The sequence below is a fragment of the Typopeltis vanoorti genome, chromosome 6 (assembly GCF_054136105.1).
Source record: "Typopeltis vanoorti isolate ZY-2024b chromosome 6, IOZ_Tvanoo_1.0, whole genome shotgun sequence".
NCBI classification, from domain to species: Eukaryota; Metazoa; Arthropoda; class Arachnida; order Uropygi; family Thelyphonidae; genus Typopeltis; species Typopeltis vanoorti.
The window spans coordinates 118,057,003-118,070,779 of NC_143554.1; the positions used below are offsets into that span (position 1 = coordinate 118,057,003).

The following is a 13,777-nucleotide window of genomic DNA, read 5'->3' on the forward strand; positions in this document are numbered from 1 at the left end:
ACCTGGGATCGTACGACGTAACAAAGATTTGGAAAGTTGTTCCAATTTTAATAAATCTTACTTTGAACTCATATTTATTTATAGTTTCCTGTCACCTTGTAAAGGAATTTACCTGAGTGAAAGGATAATAATATGATCGAGATTTATCATAAGACAAGTTATTATGAGCAAGAAAATACATTTTCCAGTCTTAACAAATAAGTTATTGAACTCAGGGATACTATAAGTTTTATGTTGCTTATAGTGGAAGATTATCGAGTGCCTAGAAGTGTTGTAAGAATTTTCCATAATGTGCAAGCTATGATGATGATGATCATACCGGTAAGAATATCTATTCTATAACTAATGTGTGATAGTGTTGCTTGTGTCCGGAGAACTTGGTCAAATTTCGTGTTGCTGGAGCCAGCTAGTCAAGCTTGAATGAGTGATATTATAAATCATTTCCTTGTGATACAAATGTGAGAAACTTCATTGAAGAAATAGTTCGTGTTTGAATGTGTTATCTCACAATGTATATGTAAATTCAAGCCTGAGCCTTTTAAGAACTATTTTAATCCTCTGATAGATATTGATGATGCCAGCTCAGTGTTTGATAAAATTGAAGTTTATGATTATTCTATGAGACTAAAAAGAATTAAATTTTAAGTGTTTTGCTGAATATTGATGTTGTTTAAAGTGAAACTAAGTTGAGATCCTAACAGATGAGAATTGTAAAACTCTTATATATAAGTTCTAGCAGTAAATGATGTACTCAGCTGAGTAGAATCTAAATTCCTTATAGAATGCATAAATTATTTTCTAATTGTATTGATCTTAATAGAGGTCTTGTTTCTTATGTAAGAATAATTTTGTGAGAGAATTAAATATCTTGTTTAACTTGATTCTTGTGTTTGCCTAATTTCAGTTTCATTGCACCGCTCATTAAAATATGAATCTTGCGGGAAATCCTATATATAAGTAAGAAAATTTTGGCCTGTAGTAAGTTCTTGTTGCTGTTGTGCTATTTGATGCTACCGGGAAAAAATCTTAACATTGTTAAGAGTCGGATACATACTCAGAAATCGAGAGGGACCCAACGAGGGAGATATATAACAAAACTAATAACCTTCTACAAAAGGTGACAGAACTTCCACGAAACATATGCCTTTCAATTCGTTCTTTACATCCACTCATTCCAAGGTTATACGGTCTCCCGAAGGTACACAAAGAAAACTGCCCAATGAGACCTATAGTAGATAGTATTGACTCACCCACCTACCGGTTATCAAAATATCTGGCATCATCCTTAAAAGGTTTTGCAGGAAAATCTCCTTCTTATATAAAAAACTCAACTGACTTTGTCTCTAAAATTAAGAATATAAAACTCAAGTTTTCTGACATCATGGTGAGCTTTGATGTAGTAGCTCTCTTCACAAACATTCCAGTAAAGGGAAGAAGGATTATCACAAATTATTCTGGTTCTGCCAGTAAATTATTTTCTTTTATTAGTTTTACTATATGCCATCTGATCAAAAATATCCATATATCTGCTCATTCCAGTTTTCACTCTACATATGAAAGTCAGTAATACAGAGTTGTTCCACCATTACTTTTATCACAAATTCAATTTTCTGAAAAGATTTCCCCTAGATTTTGGTATGTTACTGAAGTAATTCCTTTCCATTTTTCCAGAAGCATTAGTGAGGTTACTCACTGATGTCAGGCAATTTGACTTGGCTCACAAGCAGTGTTCCAATTCATCCCACAAGTGTTCTGTGGGATTGAGATCAGGGCTCTGTGCAGGCCAGTCAAGTTCTTCAACACCCATCTCATCAAACCATTCCTGCACAGACCTCGATCTGTGGATAGGGCATTGCCATGTTGATACAGGAAAGGGCTTCATCAAACTATTGCCGTATATTTGAATTGTCTAGCAGAATTGTCTAGAATGTCATTGTAGGCTGCTGCATTTTGATTCCTCATCACTAGAACTAGGGATCTAGCCTGAACCATGAAAATCATCCCAAGACCATTATGCCTTTTCCACCACACATTCAGGCAGATAGTGCTCTCTTTGAATTGGCAAAACTGACACCTGTCATTGTATGCCAGATGATGAAGCATAATTCATCACTCCAGAGAACACATTTCCACTGCTCCAGAGTCCAGTGCTGTCAAGCTTTACACCACTCCGCCTGACACATTTGTGTTGCCCTTGCTGATTTTAGGCTTGTATGTGGCTATGCAGTCATGAAAAACCTATGTTTTTCAGCTCTTGACAAACAGTTGTGTTGCTGGTATTGCTTGTAGAGGTATTTTGGAAGTCATTAGCGAGTGTTTTGACCAAGCACAAGTGATTTTTTCATGCTACATGCTTCAGCTACTGGTGGTTTAACTCTGTAATTTTATGTGGTATATGAGGTCACGATTGTACTGTTGTTGCTTTTAGGAGTTTCCACTTCAAAATATCACTTATAGTTGATCAGAGCAGCTACAGCAAGGCAGAAATTTCCCAAAGTAAGGGGTTGCAAAGGCAGCATTCTATGATTGAAAGTCATTAAGTGCTTTTCAGTTATGGCCCATTTTTCTGTTAATGTTTTTCTATGAAGACTACAACACTGTGTACAACTTTTTATACCTACATGAGCCATTTTTGTGATGTATATAGCCATAATTCTCTACTACAAAGAGGTGTCTGAATGTTTTTGATCAAATAGCATATTTATAATATAAAGTGGAATTTGATGTTCTGATGACTTTCAGACTATTTTTATTTATTACAGCTGGTGCACAGCAAATCTAAAGGAATTATGAGGATACAGGATGAGAGGAAACTTGTTGGAGATAATGGAGAAGAAATTGCTCAAAATCTCAATGGAGTGGTAAATTACTTTTACTAAAACATTGTTTTTAATTATTTGTTCAGAAAGAAAATCTAATTAAAAGTTTTCATTTTTCCTTTAATAAGGTAGGATTAATATAGCAGTTTGACATGATCATATAAGAAGCAGTTTGGCTTCTTATAAACATATGCAGTGAATGAGCATTTAATTCTATCTACATAATGTATTACAGTTGTAAATTCCTTATAAAGTTTCCTTACAACCTAAATGAATGTAAGCCAGAGGGTATCATCACTACTTCCTGAGTTACTGGAGACTTTAAAATTTCTCATGTCATAATTTTTAAATATCTGGATGACATATGCAAAAATTAAAATAATAAGATGAGATTCTAAATGTATTTACAGTGATTTTCTTCATTTTTACATTTATATATATTTGTCAGAGTTAGCAGAATACACAGCTTTTGCACTTCCACAAGAGCAAATCCAATGGGCATTCCTGCAGTGGTGCCACTACTCCTTATATTATAGCTTAGATTGCTGTTTTTGCAGAAATAAAGTTCAAAGAAAGACTTATTATTTTTAAATAAAATCTATTCAGCAAGTAACCCACCAATAGAATGGAAAAAAAGCAATAGTGATCTTCATCTTTAAAAAAGGTAGTAGAGATTACCCTAAAAATTATAGAAGTATAAGTATTCTAAATTCCTGTTATAAAATATAAGCAGAATTTTAAATAACAAACTAATAAAATAGTCTGAAAACTTTATTTTAGAAGTACAGAATGAATTTAGAAAATGACAATCATGTATAGACCTGGCCTTTTGCCTATAATTAATAATAGAGAAAAGAAGAGAATACAAATTTAGAAATACATATTATTTATTGACTTTGAAAATCATTTGACAAAGTTAAAAGAAGCATTTTATTTAACATATTAAAAGAAAGACAAATACCAAATAATATTCTAAAAGCTATCATAAGTATTGGTCGATTGGTAGAGCCTCTGCTACTAATGGCTCAGCAAAAAGTTAAGCAAGTTTGAGCGTGGTTAGTAGTTGGAAGGGAAACAATCGTTCGATGCTGTTGGCACACTCTTCCTCGATGAGTCTTCTTTGGACTCCCTGGAGGTGTCACATAATAATAATAATAATATATGAAAATAATCAAATACAAATAAGATTAAATTATGAACTATCATATCTGAGAGAGATAAACCAAGGAGTCCAACAGGGATGTCCTCTTTCAGCAACTCTTTTTAATATTTATCTAAATGAAATAATAATAAAATGGAATAAAAATTTCCATCAAGGTATTAAACTTTCTCCTACCATGAACTAGAACACTCTCCTTTTTGCTATTGATCAAATAATAATTACAAATTCTGAAAATAACTTACAGAAAGATATTTTAAATTTAAATGAAATAATTAAAAGATTATGGAATGATAATATCAACAGAAAAATCAAAAACGATGATGGCCTTTAAAGGACAAGATCCAATACTAAAATAGTGATAGATAACAAGATTTAGAGCAAGTGAATTCATTTAACTTCCTAGGATGTGCAATTACATATGAAAATGAAAAAGATATACACCTAAAAATTGTGAAATATTTAAAAATAACAAGTGTAATTAACTCTATATTTAAACCTGACCTAACCTAGTTCAAAAACAAACCAGACTAAAAGTATACAATACATTAACCCTACGAGTCCTATTGTATGGAAGTGAAATCTGGACAATAAAACAAAAAGACCAACAGAGGTTAATAACAGCTGAAATGAAGTTTATGAGAAAAACTGCAAAGTATACTCTATTTGATCACAAAAGAAATGAAGAAATTATCAAAGAATTAAACAAGGAATCAGTAATAGAAAGAAATTACAAAATATAAACATAAATGAGTGGAACACATTGAAAGAATGAAAACAGAAAGATTACCAAAACAAGCCCTGAATTACAAACCATTAGGAAAAAGAAAACCAGGATGTCCTCTAAAGAGATTCAGTGATGACTTCTGAGGCCAGAACAAACCACTCTAGGCCTAAATCTTGAAAAGCATGATTTTTTTTTTTTTTTTTTTGGTGATATGAATTTCACCCAGTGAAGGTTGTAAACCAAAAACCTATAATATATTTTGTACTGTGTATGGGGTAAGGGTTACATAATCCAGTTCTCCAGCTCTAGAGACCAAATATGGACTTTTTCAAGATACTTCAGGATTCTACTAAGCAGAATGGTGTTGTTTCACAATGGATGATGAACATCATCTGCCTTATAAACTCAATATGCTATACACTCTCATCCAAGCAAGGTTTTTCAGAAACAAAGACTGAGCGAGAGTTTACCCCCCCCCCCCCCCCCTTGCAAATCTTTGGGTGCTAGTGTATGAAAATATGGCAGTCAGTCAGCATGAGGCAGTAAAAAAAAAAAAAAGAAGATATGCATTAATATTCAAAGCAGACTTTTTTATGTATACATCTTTATCACTGGTTTTTAAGTTTGTGCTATTCAGTTTTGCTGTTTTTTATGATTGATGCAATTTTTTGGTACAAATTTATTGTCTCTGTCTTATATTTAACAGTGCTTGTGCCTGCCACCATTTAAAGAGTGTATTATTCATAGCATAGTCAAGGATTTCATGACATGTATGCATCCTGTTGTTTAAAAATGTGATAGGTGAGGAACTGGAATGTGTATGGATACATCACATGTGGGCAGTGGGAAGCGCTAGGCATAAGTGTGCCATTCTAGGATTTCATTAGCAGTGGGGAATAGTGCTTTAGAAGTGGATGACTGCCAATTTCTAGATACCAGTAGTATGTTAGAGGGTATGAGAATGTGAAAGGCGCATATAGATTTGACCTTGGGCAATGTGGCAGAGGGTGATGTTTTGTCTGATGGCAGTGATTGTGTGAGTGAATGTCAGGTGAAAGCAGAGAGAATGAAAGCACGTGCATGAAGAGAAACAGAAATGCTGAGAATGGAGATGGAAGGCATAAAGACTGAAGAGTGAATGAAGATTAAGAAACTAGAGAGGTTAATTAGTGTGAGGAGAACGTGAGTAGGTGTGAGAGAGGAAATGTCGTGTGATTTTGTGTTGCAAACACTGTTCAATGAAGATATGCAGCTGCACTGTTACACTGTGTTCTGGAGATGCTATAGCAATATTATTCTTCACATGAATAATCTGTATTATACATCATGTATCAATATGTAATGTAATTAATTGTGAATGGTAGAGCATCAAAAGTAAAACATATATCAATCTTATTTGAGCTTGCAGGCTGAATGGTTGCTTTCTCTGCATCATGATACTTTCATATGTTATTTATTCTATTTGGTTCTTGGAGTCTAAGAAAGAGTCTAAGAGCTCTTGGAGACCCATTTTCCATCACCAATAACAAGTTCTTAACTTACCTGATGCTCTTCTTCTGTTCATAGAAGAAGAGCATCAGGTAAGTTAATTAAGTAAGTAAGTAGCTTTGATCCATAGCTACATTATTTATATTTGATTTTAGTAATATATCCAGTGTTACTAATAGAATAATATTCACATTGTAAACCAAACTAATTATTTATAACTCTTAGGTATCTAATGGCTTGGCAGATGCAGCATTAGAAGCATGTCGAATTGTAGAATTGCAAGAAACAGTAGAAAAACAAGCAGCAGAACTTGCAGCATCTAAAGCAAAATTAATAGAAGTAGGAACAAAATTAAGAGAAATGGAAGACAGCTTCACTCTGTCCCAAAAGGATGGAATTCGCATACAACAAGAGAATGCTCATTTGGCACGTGACCTTAGAGAGGTAATTAGCAGATTATTTTAAAATATAGTGTTATTATTACTTGTCATTTCTGTAGAGTCCTTGCTTCTTGCACTCCTTCATTGAACAATGCATCCACCTCTCTGGCAATCCATTACACTCCACTTTTATTGAATTTCAAGGATGACCTCATGGTCTCTTTCTTACTACAATCTGTTGAAAACTTTCGTCTGTATCTCTTATAAAGTCCCTTTATTAATGTATACATTTATTCCATATCCCTTCTTTTCTACTTGCAAACCTTTAACTTGCAAGCATCCACAGACCTGTTGCCATTTTAGCTACCTCCTCTGAATCCTCTCCATCACATCTTTGCAAAATTCAAGCGACCAGATATGAGTACAATAGTTTAGTGCTGTTTCTATTTATAAGGTATCATCAGTGCCTTATAATAACTTCATTATTCTTACTCATCAGTTCAATTTCTTGCCATTCATTTCCATCAGTGTAATACAGAAATTGTAATCTTGTCAGTCCAAAGTGTATAAACTTGTACTTTACAACTTTTAAATGAAACCATATCAGCTGATTCAGATCTTTCTGCAAGATCGCTATATAATTTTTAGTAAATGATACTCATACAGACCTTTCTTATTTTAAAAATCATCAGTAAACAACTGGATCATTCCCAGGATCATTAACATATACATTAAAGCAACACCTCAACCACACATCTCTTTGTCACGACAGTATTCCAACATAATTCCACACACATCTCTTGTCTGTGAAGCTCATACCTGGCTAGCCACTCCTCACATCAAAACCATATGTTCACTCTCCCCCAACTGGTGGCATTCATGGTAATGTCTTCTATTATCACTGTATGAGATGATATTATTAAATCTAGCATTCAAGTTCCATGTTTTGTCTCAACTACATGCTGCATAACATAATTGTCTCTAAGTAGGTAGCTCAAGAGATTCAGTCTCCTTATTCTCACATGATATTTCCTGCTTCCAGTCAATACTTCCATAATTAAAGTATTGACCATAATTATATAATCACCCATTATATAATCCTCCTGTTGTTCACCAGTCTCATCTGTCCTAACATCTCAGAATCTTCTACTTCTGCATTCCCTGGCCTGTAGCAAAATCTCACTAAATATCTAAAATTTGTGCTGACATCATCTTCACACCAAATGGCTTCCAAGCCATTTGGTGTGAAGAGGACATAATTGTTCTAAGATCATCAGTAATAGCCACCACCTCTTTTATCTTTTTTTTTTGTCTTTTTGAAAATGCTATAGCCATCACATTCTATTCCCATAAGCACGTTATCTTCTGTTAACCATGTCTTGCTGACACTAATGATTTGTGGTCTGACTAACTGTATCAAGGCTGCAAACTTTCCACCCTTATTCCTAATTCTCCTTGCATTGTGTAAGCACAATAGCTTTTCCCAGGTTCTTCTTTCCTTCACATTTCCTTGTAAGTCATTTGTTCCAACCAACACAGTTAACTCCTCTACATTTTCTCTCAGCTCCACAGCCTTTGTCACTCTTCCTATTGTTGTTCTCCCTCAAACATTACTTTTGACACCTGCTCCATTTTCACATCTTTCACTTTAGAATCCCCATACAACACCACAAAATTTTCCACTGTTTTCCACTGCAATCATTCATCTCTTACTGATCTGTCTGCCACTTTCCTTCTTACACCCCCCCCCAACTACCAGTCTGTTCTCTGATTGTCCTATTTCACTCTGAACATACTTTAATTCATTCTTCAACTTCAGTTCTTTTCTGATATTCTAACTTGTGTTTATACAGTATCAGTATCTTTCATTCTCTCTTCTTTATCATTCCTCCTTCGTTTTTCTGCCATTTCACCATATTTAACATTTTCCTCTGTCTTACTACATCCTGTTGTGTCATTACTATATGGGTAATACATTCACTGCTCCTGACCTTCACTACATTCATATCGTTTAGCAGATTGCTCATTCACTTTTTCAAAACTTTTTTATTACTCATTCGCTGCTATGTTGTAATGCAAATCGTATATATATATATATATATATTGTTGTGTCAGAAAAAGTGCCAACTCACTTTTAATGAGTCATCCCATTTCCGACCCAACATAAGGTAACGTTAAAAACCATGGATATGGACATGCTTGTGTGACCATATCCATGGTCCATATCCAGAAGAAAATGTGCATCTTGATAACTCAGAACTGTGTCTAAACAATTTTTGTAGATATTAAGTGAATTTTGACTAACTCATAATTGAAATGGATAATGTTTGTGGATTAATTAAAAGAGGAAAATTATGTATAATTACTGAAAGATGTATATAAGATAATAAGTGTATTGAGCCATGTCAAAAACAGTTCGGAGCTTCGGTAACCAATCGACCGCCGCTATGTGCGTTACATAGCCACCAAGAGAGGGCACTCACACGAGGTATATTCAATCGTGCTCTTTTTTCTGTTCCTGGTTCCTGATTCCAAGTGCTGGATAGCTGTCAAGTTTGCTGCCGTGCCCAGCAACATTTTCCATTGCTGTACGGTGCAGCGTCGAGCGTAGCCACGTTGAAGGAATGCTGCCAGAAAGAGCCGTTGGTTAGCCATGTCAATGTATAAATCAGCGAAGAGGTGAAACTATTTCAAAAAGAATAGAAGTGTGGTGTTGCAGACGCCATAAGAAATATATGGTGAGAAAACCCGAAGATCTAGTTAAGGAAGTCTTAATAACTACCAGAAAAGCAAGAACGGTAAGACGCAAGTTTTCGTATTAGATTAACTAATAACCAAAGAGGGAATAAGAAACAGAACGTTAAGGAACTCCATATAGTCTACTTCTACTTTATATCTAAAGAACTGTAATCTTTTGGACATTCTGTCTATGTCTAAAGAGCAAGTAACACCCTAAGCTTAAGCTGAGCTGGGAACCAAGGCTTCGGACTGTTTATGTTAGAAGAAACATTGTTATCATTGTACTAAATTTGAATTTAAATATTAACTGAATTTTGGGGGAGGATGAAGCTTGAACATAAGAGAGAATATTGTCTGATGTGAATTTTGCAAGACGGAGTACGTCTAATAAGCTTCACACTAGAGTTGTAGAATGTATCTATGTATATATGTTATCCCCATATATGGGAACTGAGCAAATCAGTAGAAATTAACCGAGCCTGAATATAGTTATATAAAGAAGAGTGTGAGATTGATAGTATAAGATTTTAGAGTAAATATATTTGGATATGTAAATTTAAGAGGGGGGAAATTCAGGCTCCTTAGAATTGAAATTTCTGACTAAAGTGTATATGTGTGTTTTGTCTAAATAAATGTATTCACCTGATTTAGCACCCTGTGATTTTTTTCTCTTTCCCCGACTTCATTTGCCGATGAAAGGAAAGCGATACAACACCATTGAAAACATTAAAGTGGCAGTAATCACGACCCTCAACAGTATTCCAAAAACCGATATAAAAAACTCATTTAATGAATTAATTGACTGTGCCAAATGCTGTATCGAAACTGAGAGAGAGTATATTGATTGAAATAAATGATTTGAATAATTATAATTGGCCTGTGTATTATTTTCTATCAAAAGTTCGGTTTCTTTTTGGACAGGGAGTGTGTGTGTGTGTATATATATATATATATATGTATATATATTATATTTAATATTTTAATTATGTGATACTGTTAAATTCTACATTTGTAATCATTTGTTTTTTCTTATCTCATGAAATAACTACCTCATAATATTATTGCTACTTCCTTCACTATGCCAGCATTGATTGAAATCAGCATTATTGGTATGGAAAAAGATTGAAGAGCATAATACATAATAGATCCAGAGGAAGCATAGGATAATAGAGAAACTATAAAAGCCTGTTTCTTCTTGTAAAAGTTTTCATTTAGCAACTGGAGACTTCATTCTCCACTTGCTAAATGAAACCATTCACCACTTTTTTTTTTTAAATCATGTGTTTAGGCTTAGGTGCTGGAACTCATTGTTTAGAATGAAAACAGGACAAGGAATAAATTAAACAACAGCTTAATGCTTCCAATATTTCATCTCAGTCAGAGAGAAATCTTCAAAGAGTCCATTATAACTTGTAGTAAACATCAAGCAACACAGAATAAAGTGAAACTTAGTAGACCTAAATCTATAGCCCTAGCCAGGAAGGGTGTCTTCTGTGGACACTGGTAGGAAGCCCAGGTTATAGCTTGAATTTTTTTTTTTTTTTTAAGGAACCTCTTATAATTTGCAGTTGCCATTTATATTCATCATCATCATCATCAAATTTCTGATGTTTCTTGACTGGTGTACAGGATGCTCTAATAGTACAACGAAAAGATCACGTTATTACTAACTTGCTATCAACAATTTTCTTCCAAATTAGTCTGTTATCTATCAAGACACCAATATTAGATCTTGTATTTGGTCTTCTAAGGCACTTCTAACTGTATCTACTAGGTCTCACTTTACTTTGTATTGCTTGTATTTTTGTCACAATTTATATTCTACTCTCCAAAGATACCTCTGTGACTAAGACAAAATATTAGAAGTATTGAACTGTTGCTTAATTCGTTCCTTGTCCATTTTCATTTCATTTGACATCCTTTTTTTAAAATTTATCTGTACTGTGCTGTGATTATCATGTGTGTGTTAAATATACTAAAGTAGTATTTTTAAAGAGATATTTTTTGTAAATAAACAAGTTTTTATGATTACAGAATAAAGCTCAAAAGGAAGACCAAGAGCAACGAATAGCAACCCTAGAAAAAAGATACCTGAATGCACAAAGGGAGTCCACATCTCTTCATGATCTTAATGAGAAATTAGAACAAGAACTCTCCAATAAAGAAGCACAGCTGAAATTAGTATGTAAATGTTGATATATTCATTTATTTATATTATTTATTATATACTACTTGCCATTTTTAAAAGTATTTTCTCTACAATAGATTGTGAGTTGTGAAAGTTCTGTATGTTTATTCATAACAGAAATCCATGCATGAGTGTTATTAAATATAGGAATCCTAAATTTCATACATTGAATTTGATTAAAACAAACATCATGTGTCGTCTCCATCCAGGAGGTTGACTACCATTATGTGACTCATAGTTGACTATGGGTGTAAGAAGTTTTTTGGGTGAAAAAAAATCCTCTACCTCTGTATGAGACTGGCTAATTCACTTTTAGTCAAAAAAGACCAGATTAAGGATACTCTCTCCATGGACAGGAATCGAATCCAGTTCTTTCCAACCAAAGAGCTTCGTCTATATCGACTGAGCTACAGAGGCATTAAAACAAACACAATTATATAAAATCTCATATCACACATTGTTTTAAACTGAATAAGAAACTCAAAGATTGGATCAGAGTGTTTCAGAGTGAATCAGAGAGTTTCATGCCGAATATGGGTGTAATTTTAATCATTTAAATAATGTTTATATCGCCGAAATGAAGCCTATTGGCTCTTTATATTTAAGTAACTTAATGGGGCACCTTTTTGACAACTCGTATAGCAGAGTATATAAGTTCTTTTCGCTATACCCTTTGGTATTAATTTGGTCTAGCTACTCACTGATGAAGCCTCAATAAAGTCTGAAACCGGTCCGGATAGTGACCTCCCACCATAATGTAATAACAGCATACATTTCTTAGGAAATGTGTTTTTACTTTATGGAAAATACCAAGAATAGCTATCAGAACTTTACCCACCTTTGCTGCGAGTTGCCCGAGTTTGTACTACATACTAGGACTACTTGCATTAGCTCACACTAATAATCGCCGCTACTTTTATAGTTTATTATACTATATTCGGCATGAAACTCTCTGATTCCAATCTTTGAGTTTCTTATTCGGTTTTAAAACAATGTGGGATTTAATATCCCCTTAATTTAAATAATGTTTATATCGCCAAAATGAAGCCTATTGGCTCTTTATATTTAAGTATCTCATATCATTATAAATCACTATAATAAATTTCTAGAAATTCCTAGTCAAATGCTTGTTGTACAATACATTGATAAAAGAAATTTACTATAGCAAGCATTCCACTATAATAAACTATTCCTTTGATCCATGTTTGATCTTGTAAGAATTGACTGACTGTATGCTGCAAATTTCTAAGTATCCATTTAAACTGAGACTTGCAAGATTACAAATATTCTAAACAGATTTTATGATATTTTATTATAATTTTATGATACTTTTATATTTTATATCTCATTTTCACTTGATGCATTAGCTCAGTAGTCTTTCATAGCCAAATAAACTTGACTTTATAGAAACATGATTAATGCTATGATAGAGTAGTAGTTAATCCTGTCTACCATGTCTATCATATGTGTTCTCTGATCAGCTTGTTTGCAACACAAAAACTGATCAGAGAATACATGCAATTGACTTAGTAGGTCTTATTACATCTGCTAAAATTGTTGGTCATATTTCCTGACCATTATCAATGCGTAGATACAGTTAATGAAAAAATAAAAGAGATCAGCAATTAAAAATCATACTGCATCTTGGAATGTATGATGTTTAAAGAAGGTGGAGAATTCAGTCTATAATCAATAAAGTCCAAAAAAAAATGAAACTGAAATTATTGTTAGGGAAAAAACTACTTACCATAGTTTTGAGATAGGTATTATTATTATTATTTTATTTTTTGCAGTCACGATAGGTATTATTATTATTATTTTATTTTTTGCAGTCACCTTCATGGAGTCAAAGACTCATCATGAAAGACCTGTGCTAACCATTACTGACACATCACTTATCATACCTGGAGGGGATAATGATAGGTATAGAAGACTCTGTAGCTCAGTCGGTATAGATGAAGCCCTTTGGTCGGAAAGACCTGGGTTCGTTTCCCGTCAGTGACGTGAGGAACCTTTATCTGGTCTCTTTTGACTGAAGGTCTCATATGGAGGTAGGAAGGGGTGGGTTCACCCAGAAACTCCGGTTTTTGTCCCCCAGAACAAGCAAACCAGTCCCGTGAACACATATGGATTACAGTCATGAATACATGCCAGTCCTGAGCTCAGATAAAATTGGGGGAGGGGGGGGGGAACAATGGAACTCTGTAAAAATCACACCAGGAATACTTTGTGGGCAATGCCTACAAAGTCACCTATGGACAGAAATGACTGAAAGGG

At 33.9% G+C, this 13,777-nt stretch overlaps 1 protein-coding gene across 1 annotated transcript in view; it reads left to right on the forward strand.

Annotated features, from left to right (window-relative positions):
* LOC150105860 (liprin-alpha-1-like) overlaps positions 1-13,777 on the forward strand; it is a 394,932-nt gene that overhangs the window by 195,337 nt on the left and 185,818 nt on the right. The window contains exons 5-7 of the mRNA XM_090394581.1: positions 2,763-2,858; positions 6,419-6,637; positions 11,347-11,493. Of these exons, the coding sequence (XP_090250707.1) occupies positions 2,763-2,858; positions 6,419-6,637; positions 11,347-11,493 (462 nt within the window). The remainder of the gene's footprint in view (positions 1-2,762; positions 2,859-6,418; positions 6,638-11,346; positions 11,494-13,777) is intronic.